At 62.9% G+C, this 17,392-nt stretch overlaps 1 protein-coding gene across 1 annotated transcript in view; it reads right to left on the bottom strand.

Moving 5' to 3' along the window:
* Positions 1 to 17,392, bottom strand: part of DBH (dopamine beta-hydroxylase) — a 19,865-nt gene that overhangs the window by 1,212 nt on the left and 1,261 nt on the right. Inside the window, exons 2-11 of the mRNA XM_077774645.1 lie at positions 15,141 to 15,287; positions 13,323 to 13,580; positions 12,282 to 12,458; positions 11,672 to 11,774; positions 8,251 to 8,417; positions 5,405 to 5,548; positions 4,991 to 5,029; positions 4,367 to 4,426; positions 871 to 998; positions 316 to 475 (exon numbers count right to left, since the gene is read on the bottom strand). Of these exons, the coding sequence (XP_077630771.1) occupies positions 316 to 475; positions 871 to 998; positions 4,367 to 4,426; positions 4,991 to 5,029; positions 5,405 to 5,548; positions 8,251 to 8,417; positions 11,672 to 11,774; positions 12,282 to 12,458; positions 13,323 to 13,580; positions 15,141 to 15,287 (1,383 nt within the window). The remainder of the gene's footprint in view (positions 1 to 315; positions 476 to 870; positions 999 to 4,366; positions 4,427 to 4,990; positions 5,030 to 5,404; positions 5,549 to 8,250; positions 8,418 to 11,671; positions 11,775 to 12,281; positions 12,459 to 13,322; positions 13,581 to 15,140; positions 15,288 to 17,392) is intronic.

Genomic DNA, 17,392 nt, shown 5'->3' with positions numbered 1-17,392 from the left:
TCTGGGGGTGTTGCCGGTGCCCTACTCACACCCCCAAGACTAGTCCTGGGATGCGATGTCGCCTGGGAGAGGGCCATCAGTTCTACCAGCCTGTCTGGGCCCGTCTGCCACCACCCGATTTCTCCAGCTGTTCTGAGGGACTGTTTTGACCAGCTCCTTGGAGCGCAGCCCTATCGCCCCATCCTGGGGTCCTCGTGGGGGCCAGGGGCGCACAGGGGCACACCCAGGGACTTGCAGACGGCTGGGGGTTGGAAGGTGTGGGGGTGTCGCCTCGCACGGGTGGCTGCCGCAGCGCCACCTGCCCCCCCCACATACCTGGAAGCGAACGGCCGAAGACTTGTTGCAGTGCACGGAGATGGGGGCAAAGCCATACAGGGCCCTGAGCATCTCGCGATTGAAGGAGTTCCAGGGCACCGACTCAAACTGCTCAGGGACAGAGGCCTGGGGGCAGGTGCACACTTCCTCGTCATTGAACCTGGTGGGGGGTGGGGAGAATGAGCAGCCTGCCATGTGGTGGGGCCGATGGGGTGGCAGTGAGTGACACCCACCCCCCGCAGGTGGACTCAGGCCGCCTCCACCCAACCCCGCTGCCTCCACGCCAGCGATGCCTGGGAACGGCTGCTCCAGGGTGGGCCCAGAGGGTTCCTCAGGCCAGTTCCAGGCTCAGCAAGGCGAGAGGATGGGGGTCGATTAGTGATGCCTGCTGCGGGCACCGTACAGGAAGTGGAGGTGCGGCGGCCTCGTGCGTCTTCACCCTGCCCCCGGAACTCAGCCTGGGCGCGTCACTCTTGCCCAGCTGCCTGACGGGGGGGTCCTCTGCGGAGCCCGGGGACGGGAACCCCCTCAAGCACGCTCCCGCGGAGCCGTCACCTGTTCACCAGGTGGAAATACTTCTGCAGGAAACCCGGGTCCACGGTGCTCTTGCAGAGCTCCAGCTGTGTCAGGGGGTAGTAGTGGATGTAGTTGACGCACATCTCCTCCGTGATAGCAAAGCCCCCCTGCGAGATGGGGAGACGCCCGTCAGGACCTGTGCCTCGTGCGGGGATGCTGAGGCTTCCAGACTCATTCACTGCGTTCACCCACTGCACAGCGCAGGTGCCGTTCCACGTGAGCCAAGTCCCTGCCTTCTGGGGATTCCCCGTCTCCCTTGACGGGACAGACAGCAAATGAGCCCGCCAGGAGCCGTGTCTCAGGCGGCAGCAAGTGTTAGGAAGAAAAAGACTATGACAGGGTGAGGACACAGAGGTATTAGTGCACCCATTTTATGGATACAGAAACTGAGTCCCAGGGAAGGTAAGGAGCAAGGCCTGAGTGGACACAACCTCCCAACTGTGGCTGAGGCGGGGTCCCCTCGCCCGTGAGAGCCTGGAGACGGAGGACGGCAGGGAAGAATTCCCCTCGCTCTGTGGAGTGGGCACCGTCCACCAGTCATTTCCAGAACTCGGCTCTGAGGCGGACATGGCGGCCTCTCAGGGCCACCCTGCAGCTTTGCCGTGTGGGACAGGGTAGAGTGGGCTCTCCCTGCGGCCTTGGGCTTCAGGGCCCTGGCCCGGTCCCTGTCCTTGGAGCCTAGACCCCGGAGGAGCAGGAGCAGGCGGCGCAGGGAGTGGGCCTGGGGGAGACGCCCCGAGTGGCCACAGGGAACAGCCAGCCCAGACCCCAGTGGCACTGCCCTGCCCGCCTTTGCCAAGTGCTGGGCTCCTGGCTCCTTGGGCACATGGGTGTGCGCCTGGGTGGGGGGTGGGGCATCTGGCGGAAGAGAGGCGCGTGCTCCTTGGCAGCAGAAACAAAGTGTGTGAAGAGCCCAGCTGAAGGCCACCTCAGCCCCGTCCCCGTGTGGACGCTGCCCTGGAGAAGGGCAGCGTGTTTACACAGCAGATTTCCCAGGAGTGGGTCTGCCTGGCTCCTGGGTGGCCCCGACCGGACGGTGTCACCTGCACTGTTCTCTGGTTCCCCGGGGTGCCGGGGCCCCGCAGCCACCGCCTGGCCCAGCCGCAGACAGGGAGGACCGGCCCCCTCGTCCGCTTCCAGGGCCCCTTACACCCTGCGCTCTGCTCGTGAGAGCCCTCCCTCTGCCTTCCCCTTGGGACAAAATCACGTCACAAAGGCCCCCATCTCTTGGGTGGGCGCGAGGGCTGTCCATGCCTGCCGGGATGCCCAGCTGCCCTGCTCCTCGGTCCCTCTGGGCGAGGGCGATGGTGACAGTTGAGAGGAGGGAGCGGGGCAGCTGGGGCCTTGGCCTGAAGAACGTGGCGTCTGAGACACCTGGGGTGCACCTGCCCTGAACATCCTGGGACCTGACACCAGTTCACCTCGATGAGGCAGGCGGGGCAGGACCGTGGGAGTAACACTGGGTGGGGGTGGGCCTGGGGAGGTCCCCCCCCCGTGAGCTCACCTGCAGAATGGGCACGTATGATGGTCCTTCCAGGGGCCTGGCTCACCGTACAAGGGCTCAGAGCTCGCTACAGAGAGTCGGCCCGTGCGGGCTCGGCAGCTGGACCAGCCCTGCTGCCTGCGGGGCCGAGGGCCCCGCGCTGCTCCCCCAGCACCGTTTCCCCCCACGCCTGCCGCACAGAGTCCCGGTGGGGCTTAGAGGGGCGCTAAGCTTGGGCAGGGGGAGCCGTGGGGAGCAGCTGCTGTTCTATGTACTGAGCCCCTCCTGGAGGCTGAAGAAGGGGGTGTGGGGTTTAGGTCAGGGCTGCATGCCTGCCAAGGCCTCCTACTCCCCGAGTTTATGACCAAGGACCCAGAGAAGTTGTCACCCCACAGCCAGAGGGAGGGAGGGGTCGTGTGTCAAGCGCATTGCGGGCACAGGGCCTGCTATCAGCTGTGTGACCCCCGGCAAGCGTCTTCCGTCTCGGAGCCTCAGCTCTCGCCGTGAAAACACAGAGACCCCTCCCTTGACGACTGGTGTGAAGGCTGAACAGGAGAAGACAAGTCAAATGTTCACCACTGGAGAACGGGGGGGCCACGCTGCGGTCCGCGCAGACCCCGGAGCGGCACGTGAAGAGCAGAGACGAGCTAACGCTCGCTACGACTCGGACGGACCCTTGGGACGTGATGCTGGACTGCATGTACCTGGAGGGGTCCTGGGTGGGCAAACCCACAGAGATGGGAGGCAGGACGGGGGCAGCTCAGGGGCCAAGGGCCAGGGTTCCTTTGGGAAAGAGGTCATGTTCTAACCTTGACGGTGCGGACAGTCACACACACCTGTGCAGAGCCTAGAACCTCCCTGGACGGCACGCTTTAAATGGGCGGACTGTCTGGTGTGTGGATTACATCTCACTAGAGCCGTTTGAGAAAACACCAAGGATTCACTAGCAGGAGGAAAACAGAGAGAGCAGTGCCGTGGGCTCCGCCTGTAGCCCCGGCTCTGTTCCGCCGGGAGCCTCGTGGTTCCCAGGATGATGGGGGGCGGGGGGCACAGTGATCAACGGGACGATTAGCAAAGCCGTGTTAGCGGGAGGCCAGTTTGCCAGGCCAGCCCTGATTGATGCCCGCTGAGCCCATACGGTCATTAACAGCACCGGCTTTCACTCCGCAGAGCGCGCCGGCCGGGTGGCGGGGCACAGAACCTGCCTTGAAGACAGTGTCCCCTCCCGGGCTACCCCCAGCGCAGCCCAGATGAATCCATTCACACCCTTGCCCGGCACAGTCAGCCGCACACCCGGGCAGACTTGTCTGTGCAAAGAGCCCCGAAGGGAATGGCATGAAAATTAGTGTTTCTGTGGCCCGTCTATTTTTGCCACCAACAGTCTGCAGGCTTATCACCTAGGGTCTGAGGGGGGGCTCGGTCCTCGGACCCTTGCTGCAGCCTCCCCTCTGCCCGGGCACCGGTCACTTTCCCACCCCCACCGCCCCGCCTTCCCTCCTGGCCCCTGGCCCTGTGCACCGTGCCGGCTTTCCGTGCTTCTGCTCCCCGCGCCTGTCTCCCCGGCCGGTGGAGCTCCGCACAGACGGGGGTCAACCACAGCCCTCATCCCGGCGTCCGCACCCGGGGGCTGACATCCTCCTGCTGAGGCTCCAAACCCCGGCAGGCAGCAGAGCGCCTTGGGGACGCTTCTTAAACCAGGGCCGCCACGTGTCACAACCCAAGTTCCAACTCAAGGTCTGGAGTGGAGCCTGCGAGAGTTTGCTTCTCCCAAGTTCCCGGGGGGACCTGGCCGAGGGAGCCCTACCCCGGGGACCGACAGTTTACTGAATGAATGGGGGATGTCACCCCCTGCCCTCCAGCAAACCTCTAGGTAATGAGTTAAGACTTGTCCTCCTGAAAGGGTAGAAAGCCCCGAAGGGGACCCCCCAACCCCCGGCCCCAGGCCTCACACGTCCCCAGAGCAGGCAGCAGGGAAAAGTCAGGGGGACTCACCAAGGTGATCAGATTCCTGTCTTCCGTGTTGTATGTACAAGAAGTGATGAGCACGTCCCCCTGGGCAGCCAAGCCAAGAGACGCCCGTCAGCGTCCGCCCACGAGGGGGTGACAGGCGCACCTGTGCTCCCGTGATGGACCACGCCCTGGCACGCGCCACGGCACGCAGTCATCCATCAATTCCTGAGGGGCCCCATGGTGGCCTCTGGGCCCCCCACGAGTGAGAGTCAAAATCTGGGTGTTCCCAGGGACCCAGCACCCACTGGTGTCGGCTTCCGTGCCCCTCAGCACACGGGCCGCAGGCGGGCAGGACTGCCGCGCAGCCTGGTGGGCCATGTCACACCCGTGGGTGGACTTGGGCAAGCCCCTGCCTGAGCCCGGGCTCCCCGTCTGCATGATCAGGGGCCCCACCAGCGACCCCCATTTCCTTGTCCCCCAAAAGCTCGAAAGCGCGGGGCTTGCTNCCCGGTGGATCTCACCTGGGGATGGCCCCAGCCCCTGCCTTGCATGGACGCGGTTCTAGAAGACCTTCACACGGCCTCTGCCATCCTCCGTGCCTCTCTGACCTCCTGTGGGGGGCACTCCCAGCCCTCCCGGCCTCCCCATTCCCAACTGGGCACCCACCTGGTGCACAGACACCGGCTTCTTCAACATGCGGATCTCCTGGGAAGGGAGGGGAGGGTTCAGAGGGCTGCAGACCCAGCCGCCAGCCGCCTCTCCTCCCCAGCCCTCTGGGGCTGTGCTCCTGGCCTGCTGGGGGGAAGCCAGGACTGGCTGAGCATGGCCGCCGGGCAGGAAGGGATTAGACCTGGAAGGTGCTTATCCGGGACGGGCTTTACATCGTAAGGCCGCATGTCCCTCCCTTGGATTGGTTCCCCAGAGGAGAAGGGCTGGCTGTCGCGGGCTCTCAGGTGTCTGGGCCTGGCCCGGTGGGGGCAGGAACCCAGCGTGGGTGCGTTCCTGCGGCCGGGGGACAGAGAAGGCCCAACAGGCCCGCAGCCCGGGCACCAGCCAGGCCCCGGGGGCGGGCGGCCCTACCTGGAAGTGAGGGCTGTAGTGGTCGTCCTTGCTCACAACCTCCCTCTCTCCGCCGCCCCGGACCAGCACGGTGACCACCTGCCGCCCCGCCAGGTGTGTGTGCAGCTGAGAGGCAAAGATGTGGATCCCCGAGGGAGACAGGGCCTGGGGGGGGGGAGGGGCCGGGTCAGGGCCTGGCACGTGGGGGACCCTGAACCCGCCCTCCCTCTGCCCTCTCGCTGGCCGCCGGCCTGGACCATGGGCCCAGGGACAGTGACGCCGCGTCCACCCGCCCAGAATGTCCACCCTGTCCAGCCTCGTCTTCGTCCCTGGACGGCTGAGTCCCCACCAGGAAAGTCAGTAGGGAAGGAGTTGCCGCAGAGTGATGTCACTGTCACAGCCCCCAGAGGCTGCGGCCACCTTCCTCCTCCTCTGGCTGCTCCGTCCATTCTTCATTCACTCAAGGCACTTCAAGGGGAGCCCCGGGGGACAGGGGCCGCCCGGGTGAGCACAGTGTGGCTCCCTGCTCTGCAGGCTCAGGTCGGGGGCTAGGCTGTCCTGTCCAGCGCCTGCTGGGCGCCAGCCTCAGCAGCTGCCCCGTGGCACGGCCTCACAAGGCACAGGGGACCTTCCCCTGCTTCACGGTCACATGGCACTGACCACCGTGGCACCGAGCGTGGAAGCTGTCGGCTGGCCCTCAGAAGGGACCGCCAGCCCTCACATCGGGCCACCTTGCCTCCCCACTGAGGCACGAGGGGATTCCCGGAGGAAGGGCGCGCTCCTTCGCTCCACGTGGACTTGCCTTAGACCATTTCCTAGAACGATTCCACGTGTGAAGTGTTTCCTCCACCCGCCGCCTCCCTGACGGCACCCCACCGAGCTCCGCACTGCACCGTCCACACTGTCAGCAGCTCTGGGGCTCCTGTGGCCACGCTCTGTTACCAAGTGACCCCGGGCTGCGGAGATTTGTGCCCGTCGGCTGATTTCGCCTCATGCTTTCCCTCTGACCCTCCACCTGCACTGTCCTGCGCTTGGCCGTATGGAAACTTCCGGCCCCTCGCAATGATTTGAGGTTGGGAAGCCTCACGGCCACGCCTGTCACAATTGGGAGCCTCTGCTCGCCCGGAGGCGTGGGTGTCTGACGAGGAAAACGTGCCGTCCTGGGGCCTGTGGTCTCAGACGCCATACTTTTTCTTGGCTTGTCCGTTTCGACAAGGATGTGTCAACCACGCCAGCCTTTCGGCTGCCGAATTGACGCCCCTCGGTGACGTGCTGAAGTCCCATTTGAAGGGGAAGAAGGGTAAGCTGAGCTGCTTCTTTCCCAATGGTGAAGTATCTGAGGCTGGTCTAGGATGCGCTCCTTAACATCACGGGGACTTGGTTTCGACAGAATGTTTCCTAACATGCCGGCTAGAGGCATTCTCCAGAGGCCAGAGTGCCACGGGCCACTTTCCCAGGTGCGCCGTCGGTGGGTCGCTCCCCAGCCCCAGGCCGCCTGGCCACAGAGTGTCACTGATGGGAGCTCCGGGCACGCACCAGGTGCCAGTCTCGGGAAAAGGAGCTGATCTCCCGCACGGCTGACGGCTTGCTCTCTCCAGCTCGAGGGCACTCTGCTCCCTCATGGCGGGAAGCCGCAAGCTCGGGGGCCCCGTGGAGAACAAGTCCACGTGCAGTCACCTCACTGGACAGGCACGCGCACTGGACGCCGCATCGCAAAGCCGCCTGCTGCCGTGGGCCGCAGCGCTACAAGTCAGAGACGCGCTCGCGCTCCGGCTCCTCGGCTGGGGTCAGGGGCAGCGCCCGCCTAGCCGGGCGCTGTGGGAAGCCAGCGGCGCGGGAGAAAGCGTCGGCAGCATTCGCCACAGACGGAAAATGAAAAGAACCCCTAGAAACGAAAAGGAAGACGAGCCAACGACCCACTAGGGAAACGGGACGAAGGCTGTGAGCAGATGTTCCCAGGAAAGAGCGCACGGCCGCGGGACGGGCGAGAGGGCCCTCAGCCTCACGCTCTACGAACAGTCTGGGAATTCACACTGAACAACAGTGAGGTGTTTTTCCAAGTGATTGAGGAAATATTTAAAATATTGATCATGTGGGGGGTAGGCAGCCCCGGGGAACGGGGCACCCGCCCGTACCATGTGCCGGAGGAGGTATCGGATTCACTTTCTGGAAGGCATCTTGTGAGATTTTTTTCAAATTGAAGCTCGCGTCCTCTGTGCACAGCATTTTCTGGACACTACCTGAGAGAATGTTTTCCTGGTGTGTGAGGGTGTCCTTCTCGCCGTCAGTGAGAAGTCAGGGCAGGTGCACCCAGGCAGGGCTGGATGACTCCGGGGAGCGCCGAGGGCATGGAGCCTGGGGGTCACTGCCGCTCCTTTGGAAGCGAGGTCCCCGCCATCTGCTCCGGGGTCTACGTGCCGACCTGTGCCCCACGTGCCCTTGCATGGCCCCGAGGTCGGTGCCCCCTGGCCGCAGCGGGGTGGCCCTGGTGAGGTCCACAGTGAAACCACGCCGGGTAAGGCTGTGTAGCCGCCAAAAGGCAGGTTATAGGACAAATGCTTCCTGTTCGGTCTGTTTGCTTTTAGACACCACATATAAGGGCACGTAGTGATTTATAGTCTGGAGGGACACAAAGGAGCCGAAATCGGGGTGTTTGGGGGTAGGGGGAGAGCGTGCCGCAGCCGTGATGCCTGCGGTTTAGGGGTGAAGCCATGTCTATGTTACTTGTGGAATGAAAGCTTCGTTTTCCGTGCGGCGGGAGGAGGTGCTGGCCGCCACGTGGTGTAGACCGAGGGGGAACCTCCCGTGGGGCCTCGGCAGCGGAACCAGGGCCAGGGAGGGCGAGGTGCCCGGCCAGCCCCACTTACCACCTGGGTGCACTTGTCCGTGCAGTAGCCGGTGAGGACGAAGTTGCTCTCCCGCGGGGGGATGGCCATCACGGGCGAGTACACCAGCCCCAGCTCCATGATGCCCGCGTCGAAACGGCGCAGCATGGCCGTGTAGTACAGGCGGATGCCCGAGGAGTCGCGACGGCCTAGCAGAAAGACGGGCGGAGGGGAGCGGAAGCACTCGCAGCAGCCCCCGCCGGTCAGCCTCCCGCTCCGGCCCCAGCGGACCCCCAGCCGCCTCGCCCCTCCCCTGCCCCCACCTGGGGCGTGCACCCGAAGCCAGCTGCCCCCGCTCCCGCACCTGCTTATGCCAGGCATTCGCGAGCTCTGCGCCACACCCACGTGGAAAAAAAGAGCCCTTGTTTCTATGAAAACTGAGTTGATGCTTTGGAAAGACTCGATCGAGGCGGGTAACTACAACAGAGCTTTGAGTGAGTGGGGGTGAGGCGCCTGCGAGATATCCAGGAAGCTGGCGCTACCTCGGGTGGCTTTGCATATATGCTCTGATGTCCTTCCGCACGTTCAGAGGCATCTGAACTGGAATCCGCCCGCGGGACGACCTGCGGATGCTCTGTGCAACTAGGAGGGCGGGGAACGGCATCCACCCGGCCCCCGGAGGAGCCTCTGCCCCCCGGCAAACGTGGGTAAAGGTGTTAAAGTTGACAAGAAACACGTAAGAGGCATTCTTCTCGCAGCCCCCACTTGGCTCCTCTGACCACTGCCCTGACGCGCTGAGGACATCACAGGAAAACTAGAGCAGAGCATGGGGCCCCGGGGCAGGCGGGCATGACCCCAGACTCCACTTGGTCAGCAGTGTGCTGTGTGCTCTCAGACAAGTCACTGTCTCTCTCTGGGCCTCTCTGGGCTCAAATTCAAGAGGCTCTTCCAAAGGAGAACTCAGGGCTTCTGCCCATCACTGTCCAGCCACACTGGCTGGTTCGTCTTGCGGTTTGCTAATTGGACAGTCCATGGGCTCCCTGGGTGGGCCTCCCAGCAGCCACAGGAAGCTGGTGGTCAGAGGTCAGGGATGTTGGTGGCCACAGGCACAGCCACACAACCATGTGGCCACCAGTAGCCCCTGCCCTACCCCTGCCTGGAATTGGTCAGCCGAGACCCCAAGTGTGTGAGGGCAGAGACCTGGGCTGGTCCCACGGGGGAGATGAGGTGGCTGGACGTGGCTCGACCCCTCAGAATGCACTGCAGAGCTGGGACGTGGGCAGAGGAGCACGTGTCACTTAAGAATCATCAGCCCCAATTTACAGATGAGGAAACTGAGGCTCGCAGCCTGAGCTGGAGACCCCGCCCGAGATCGCGGGTCTGGAAAGCGGCCGTGCTGGGATCTGAGCCCAGGGCGTTCCCAGGGGCCCTGGCCATCTCGCTGCTCATTGGCCTCGAGGTGGGGCCACGAACACCCCTTCTTGCGTCTGCCTCCCCCGTGCCCAACTCCTGCCCCCGCCCCCATGCGATGTCCAAACTCAGCCTCTGTATCTCTGGGCTGGTTGCATCAGAGGATAATAATAAAAAGGGAGATGCAATTGGTTAAAATTCAGATGGGGATTAAATAATGAAATAATTGTGGCATTTTGATATTTATAGAAGAGCGGCCCGTCTCCAGATTTGTGAAGTGACAGAGCATCCTTATATTTGGCAAAGGATCCATAAATATAACCAGATAATCAGGAAGAGGCAGACCTCCCTGATGCTTAAGGAGTGTTCAGAAATCCATTTGCTTTCAGGTTTTAAATGAGCAATAAATCCCATATCACGCTAAAGCCTGCGCTGACTTATGCCCCGCGCCGTGCACACTACAGATAGTTCCGGCGGTGGCAGCAAGCGCTAGTTATGCCGCCGGGAGGAAGCTCACTGGCAGCCGTTGGCGGAGCACACCCCCGGTGCCCACGTCCCGCCGGGGGCCGCATGCCCGAGCTCTCCCAGCCCCAGGACAGCTGCATGCTGGGGGGGCGGGGTCCCCGCCAGGGTCACCGGGCTAGGGAGGGACGGGCTGGGGCCCAGCCTGAACCTCCTGCTCTGATCTCTCCGGCTATTTCTGCTCCTCACATGCACAAATGAAACCAAGCATCCCTTTAAAAAAAGGAGACAGAGAGCGAGAGGACCAGGGCCGTGTGGCCGTAGGTGGGGGGCGGCGCCGGTGCAGAGGGAAACGTCTCCATTTCTGATCTGACATCAGCTGGCATCGTCCTAAATAGCCACTGTCGTCGTCACCTGCAGGCATGGGCTGATCAAGCAGCCAGCACTGCACAGGGCAGACCTCATGGATCAATGACAGCACTGCCCTGCGGGGCCCCGGCCAGCCTCAGATGCCTTTCCAACAGGAGCCCCGGGCCTCTGCTGAGGGTCAGTTAGAGGAGCCCCACAGGCAAAGCCGACTGTCTGCCACCCCCGTCACAAAACTGCGGGGACATCGGGCCCATGGGCGCACGCGGGCTCCAGCCTGTGTTTGCTCTGTTGTGCTTTGAAAAGCAGGGGGGAAGCTCACCGCCAGAAATGCTGCCCTCCCCCACACCCGAGCTCTTCCCTTGACCTGCAGATAGGCCCTGGGGGCCGTGGCTTCAGGGGGCCGGCCGCCGGAGGTGGGGGGCGTGCTGGCTCTGGAGTGGCCGCATCCCGCCAGGGGGCCCCGTTCTGGCCCCACCAGGTGTGGGGAGGGCAGAGCCATCGGGCCCGGATGCTGGCAGCCGCCTGGTTACGGACAACTGGGGACGAGAGGCAGCTACTGGTCTGAGCGGCCTCACAGAAGTCAGACTTCCAGGGAAGCCGGGGACAGTGCTCTGGCCTGGGACCTCTCCTCACTGGCCTTGAGGCTAGTGACCCCGGGGTGTGGGGAGGAGGGCGGGCCGCTGGACCCAACCAGCGTCTAAGTGATTCCGTACAGCCCTGGGGTCCCACCCACCTTGCCAGGTCAAAGCGTAGGGTCGGCCACTGGACGGCCACGTGGCTGCGGCTGCCCACGGCCCAGACCAGGGCTCCTGGCCCCGCCTGCTCACTTGGTGGCGCTGGTTGGAGTCCCTTCACCCCCGGGCCTTAATTTCCGCATCCGCAAATGAGCAAGAAACCTCTGCCTGCCTTTCCCCAGAGGGTGGCCCTGGCAGTGGGCACTTTCGAGGAAGATGGGGGTGCCAAGCCTCCCACTGCGTGGGGTGCAGGGGTGAGCCGTGCGGCCGGGGCCCCGCCCCAGGGAGCCCACTGCAGGCACGGGAGAGGAACAGAAAGAAGGGCGTGAGGGGCTCTCATGTCTTGATGGGTCATACGAGGAGGCTGGACCTCGGGGAGTTGGGCCCAGCACTGAACAGACACCCCGACCCCCTTCCAGACTGGACACGGCTGATCCAGGCTTCCGAAGGGAGGACAGAGGTAGAAATGCACGCTCAGAGCTCCCTACCTTGGATCATCAGTGGGTTGTGGTAGTGAACTTCCAGACGGAGAAATCTGGAGGACCCGGCACCCCCAAAGGCAAGGCCTGCTTCCTCCGGGTAGTAAAAGGCCTGCAGGGTGGGGGAAGGTGGCGAGCCAGGCAGTTTGGGCACCGAAGCCCAGACAGGCAGGCTGGTGTGTCACGCGGGCCTCCCAGACGCGGGTCGGGGCAAACCCGCCCACCCGCTGAGGCCTGAGCTGCCAGGTGGGATCCAAACGCTGCTCTCCCGATGACGGGCAGCTCATGACCAGCCCACCCGGATGTCTTATTCGACTCGGGGTCAGGAGTAGGGGGAGCCGGTGCTTGGCCCTGCCTCACCCTCTGCGTCGGCGGAGGAAGCAGCTGACGGCAGCCCGTGGAGGCCACCAGCCAGGACCACCCTGTGCACAAAACCCCACGTCCGGTGGGGAAACAAAGTACCTATGTTGGGATTTTGCACTTTTATAGAAAAGCAACCAAGGCTGGGAAAAGCCTTCCCGGCCCGAGAGCAGCAGAACTGAGGCAGTGCTGGGTGCTGGGGTGATGGGTGGGGGTGNGGCGCGCGGAGGAGGCCGGGGGAGGGCTGCAGGGCACGCACCTTGGCGCCCAGGGCCCAGGCGGCCAGCACGTGTCGGCAGTAGTTGAGCCGCTGGGGCTTCATCTTGGAATCGCAGGGCCCGCTGAACCGGGGGAAGGTCTCGAACTGGGCGGCACACTGGAAGACCTCCATGTGGTGCACCAGCGCCTCATTGCCCTCAGTGACGATGGGCTCATACTGGGGGGAGGGCGGGAGGGCGCTGAGCCCGCGGGGGCGGCGATCCCCTCCCCAGCGGCCTGCTCACCCCCTGGTGGAGGGCTCAGCTCCCCGCAGGGCCCCTGCTTGCCCATCTGTAAAATGGGAGGGTTAAGGGAGGAGTTTCTGGGGCCCAGGGATTTGAAGGTGGAGCCACCAACCTGAACCCAGGCAGAATCTTCCAGAAGCCCACACAGAGCTCCAGAGGGAAGGGAATAAGGACCCTGGCAAACCGTTTCCTGATGCGGTGAGGACAGGAAGGCAGCTGTCCTGGGCAAGGACATAGAGGCAGCCCCGAGGCTAAGCCTGAGCCCAGGGAGCAGGCCGGCCACCCCTGTGGGCCTTTGTGCACTCACACAGCCTCTCTGGGCTGCACTGTCGCTGCTGGAAACAGTGCGTGGAGAGGAGTTTGTCGCCCCCCCTCCCCCACCTCCCCGCCGGGCCAGGCCAGGAAAACAGATGACAATCCACAGCTACCACCCTCACATTATCTTTCTGGGTGGGTGTTTAGAGCACTTGAGATCGGAATTGAGCTGCCTTTTCGTGGAGGGGGCTGTGACCTGATAGACAGGCAGAGTTAGCGTCCTTCGGTCCAGTCTGGAAGTCGGGCCACAGGGGCCTGGGGAGGGTGGGTGTGAGCAGGGTGACAGGATGACAGGTGACGGGGGTCAAAGCATGCTTGTGGCTAAGAGCACATCCAGTCCAAGCTGAGCCACGGACGGCCTTCCAGGATGGGGACGTCCCTCCGCACCCCTCGGAGGCCCCAGGTGGAAAGCGGAGCTGGGACGAGGCCCCGGGCCCCGGACCGCCCGTCATGTGCCCGCCCCCCGCCCCCGACCCAGGTACCATGACGATGTGGTGCTTCGTGAAACCATCTGGAAGTTCAACGACGTGGCACCAGTAGGTGGTCTCCTGGTTGGGGATCAGGATGTCTGGGACACGGATCTCCATGGTGCGCTTGTCCGCGGGCAAGGCCGGGACGGAGATGTTGGGCTTTAACAGCTGTACCCTCTGCAGCCCCGTCTGCAGCCCCGAGATGTTGATGGCCTCCAGCGCCCGGAACGGCTCCTCCAAAATCCCGTACACCAGGTGGACGGTGCCATCCTGCAGCCAACACACCCAGACCCCCCAGAGCTGGGCTCCTTGGTAAGCGGGGGCTGCCGGGGCCCCGCCCACCTCACCCGGCAGGCAGCATGCCCGGTTGGGGTCTCTGTGAAGGAGGGGTGTCTTCAAGGCTCCCCGAGGACCCGGCTGAGCCAGGCTCATTACCCCACAGCCTGCAGCTGGCACCAGGCATCAAATACACTTTTTTTTCCCAAATATGTTCTGTCCACATTCGCTAAGTCAGATATCTGTCCCCCTCCACCGCCCCCAAGGTCACCGGGACAAGGTGCGGATCATCACTTCCGGGCCCATGAAAAGCTCAGGGTGAGGAGTCAATGCCCCTATAAAGCAAAAAAGACCACACTGTGGCTTCTCAAGAGTAACCCTGAACTTGGAGAGCTGTGCTGTCCCACTGGTGCTGGACGGTGCACACGTGGAAAGTTCTAGGCAGCACTGTGCTCGAGGTCACAGACAGACCCCAGGAGGGCAGGAGCCTGGGCTTGGCTTCCCCCACGGTGCTGCTACGAATGCAAGCCTGTATCCACGCGTGGCGTGTGGCCCTGAAAATACCTTCCGTGGTTTTCTGGGCACCGGTGGGTGTCTGTGTGGGGTTTGTGTTCCTCATGGGCGGCCCCTGCTTGCTGTCTGAGTTTATGGCCACGTAAACCTGAGGCCCCTGTGAGCTGCTCTCGCCAAAGAAGACATCAGAGCCCCAGGCAGAAGCCCCCCAACACCAGCCCCGAAGCCCTGAGCCGAGCACACGTGCACATCTCGGGACGCCTTGCAAAGTGCCTGGACGGCGTCCGTCCGACCTGGCATCGTCCGCAGGGAAGGCAGATAAGGGGCGTGAGGCCTCCGTGGCCTGTCCCACCGTTCCGTGGGGCCCGGGGCAAATCCTTCCCCTGTCCGGCCTCAGTTTCCTTGTCTGCCACACAGCCCGTCACTGCCATACCGTAAAGATGACACAAGGAGACCAAGGTCAAAGTACGCTGGAAAATTAAAAGAACTTTGTCTTCAAGGCCACGATGGGTTGTTCTTAGCGGGTGGGTTGGGGCAGCGTGAGAAGCCTGTGGTGGTTTTGGATCCGCTGTGGCTCTGAGCTCCTGGGCAGAGCTGGTGGGCTCTTCGGGCCCTCCTGCCCTCTCCCTTCCCCCCCACTTCACAGGTGGGTAAACCGAGGACGTCTGGGGGAGGGAGGGGCCTGCCCCAGGCCTCACAGCCGGTGGGCAACAGGGCAGGTTGGGAAAGCAGGCGTCCTGGGCTCTTCCCACAATTCCACCTGAAGGTGACAGGCCAGGAGGAGAGGAAGCCAGCAGCAAGATGGCTCTGGCCCCACATTGAGAGGCTTGGGGGCAGGACCCACATCTAGAGCCACATGGCTGTGTCATCCAGGAATGCTTCCTGAAGGGGTCAGGCTGATGACGGAGCCGGCCTCTGGTCCCCTCCCAGCCGCCACTGGGATCCCTCCCTGGCTCCCTCCCTGCGCGGACCAGGCCCAGGGAAGCTGCCCCAGGATGCCGGCGCTCCACCATCTCCTGGGTACGGGGCGCCACCACCCACCTCGATGAGGTAATCCTTGGGGTCACAGGTGTCAAAGGGCCTCTTGAAGAGCAGGCTCAGGCCTTCCGCGGTTCTCTGCGCCTTCAGCAGCTGGTAATCCTGCTGGAAATCCAGGTGAATCTGTCCCCACTGGTCACTCCAGGCATCCTGCCGTGACAAGTATGGACTCTGAACAGAAGGCGCCAAGCGTCACGGCCAGAGCGCGAGGCTGGTGGTCCACGGTGTGGATCTCGGGGGTCCTCATGGGGCTGGCGGGGGGAGGGTGGCAGGGGGTGACTCCCACTTTGTGTGTCTGCCTGGAGATGGCAGTCACCCCTCAATGCCACTCACTTCCTCTGTGCCTTGAAACAAGGCTCTCAAAGTCCAGCCGGGGTTCAGGGCGGCTGGTTAGAGACAGGGATGTGTGCCCGCAGGCCTCTGAGACCCCAGGTGACGGGGGAGGAGGACTTGGCCTTGGACACTGCAGCACAACATGACGCTGTCCCTGCGAAGCCACCCCAGAGCAGGGTCTCAGACCTCTGGGTACACCCAGGAACCGATGGCTAAGAAGGTACCAGCATTGGCAGTGGGCGCCTGGCACAAATACCGCCTCCCCCGCCCAGTCTGCAGAGGGAGGGGTCACGACAGCTCGTGGAGACTGGGGCAGAGGGGGGAGGCCAGGGACAAGCCAGCTGTGCCGTCCCTGACCTCACACACCCCTGAGAGTGAGCACCCCCTCACTCACTGTGCCCAGCCCTAGCCTTGCCTGGAGAGGGTAAACTGAGGCCCAGGGAGGAAGCGGGCCTGCTGCATTTTGCCAGGTCCTTAGTGGGTGGCTGATCTGACTGCCCCTGCGGCTACCTGCTTCCTGTGCGCCCGGCTCTCAGGCCTAGTCTGCAGGCCAGTGCAGGGAAAGCAGTCACCTGCAGAGGACGCTAGGAGGGAGGGGAGGGAGGGGAGGGAGAGGAGAGCCTCTGGCCAGCCTGTCCTCCTGCCCGCCCCACCTCTGTTCCAGTTCAGGAACACCGGGAGCTTTGGGATTTTTTTTTTTTTTTAACCTGTATCCAGGCCCAAAGCCTGTTTGCTCCATCTCCTTGAGAAGAAAGAAACCTGCAAAAGATTTTGCAAAATTTTCCCTAGAGGAAAGCACCACAGTGAAATCCCTGCTAAGAGACACGGCTAATTTGCAGGCCTAATTTTAAAACAGAGGCAGAAAGTTAGTGTAAGTTCAGCTGGAAATCTAGAACGTATTTGTTGAGCATACGGCTAACGGAGGAAAAACAAGGCTGACATTTGTTTGCGCAGGAATTTGTTGTGCAAATTAATCTCACAGAGTGTGCGGGAGGGCGATGTCACCTGTCGCCGGGCTCTCTCCGCGGCCCGCATGCCTGCTCCTGATCAGGGGCGCCGCTGCTCGCTCGGGAATGGCTGACGGCTCAGAGCTGGGGCTGCCCCAGGTCCTTCTTGGCCATGACCCCTCCCCAGGCCGCTGAGTATCCTTACAGCGGGGAGACAGTGCAGCCCAGCAAGCCCGCTCTGGGCCCCAACCCGGCGCCTGCACCCCATTCTGCCTGGGCGGCCCAAGCGTCTGGCTCCGGCTCTCCCGGAAAGGCTTCCCGCCTAAGCTGTGACCTGCTGAGTAGTGGGGCCTGGGGGGTGGGGGGGCTGGCTGGAGCACAGCTGGGTTCCAGAAATATCGGCCATTGTCAGCTCCTTGGGAATTCACAAGGACCCAAAAAGGTGCAGAGGGATTGCTGTCCTCACTCCTCAGATGAGGAAACAGTCTTGGGCCCAGGGCCCCTCTGCGGGTTCCCCCACATAAACGGGTTAAGAAAAGCCCACTGCTCACAGATAAAGACCTTTAAAAATGGGGTGGGGGTGCACCTAGGTGGTTCAGTCAGCCGAGTGTCTGACTTCAGCTCAGGTCCGTGGGTTCGAGCCCCGCGTTGGGCTCTGTGCTGACAGCTCGGAGCCTGGAGCTACTTTGGGTCTGTGTCTCCTTCTCTCTCTCTCTCAAAAATAAATAAACATTAAAAAAATTTTAAGACAAAGAAGTTAGACCCTCCTGTGTCTGTTTTTGTGGAGAGAGCTAAGTTTCATCCCCAAGGAGGCCTGTTTGGGGCGAAGGGTGGGAGCAGGGGCTCAGGGCGGAGCGCTGCCTCTGCCCACCTGCACCTCCCTTGAGCTTGTTGAGGGCCCGAAAGCCCCTCTATCTCTGGTTTGGAGGGAAACTTTCCCCTTCCTCTGCCCTTTACGGTAAAAAAAAAAAAAAA

The sequence above is a fragment of the Crocuta crocuta genome, unplaced genomic scaffold (assembly GCF_008692635.1).
Source record: "Crocuta crocuta isolate KB4526 unplaced genomic scaffold, BGI_CrCroc_1.0 scaffold458, whole genome shotgun sequence".
In the NCBI taxonomy this organism is placed as follows: Eukaryota; Metazoa; Chordata; class Mammalia; order Carnivora; family Hyaenidae; genus Crocuta; species Crocuta crocuta.
Note: the sequence above shows the minus strand (reverse complement) of the source record. Positions and strands in the feature narration are given on the sequence as shown.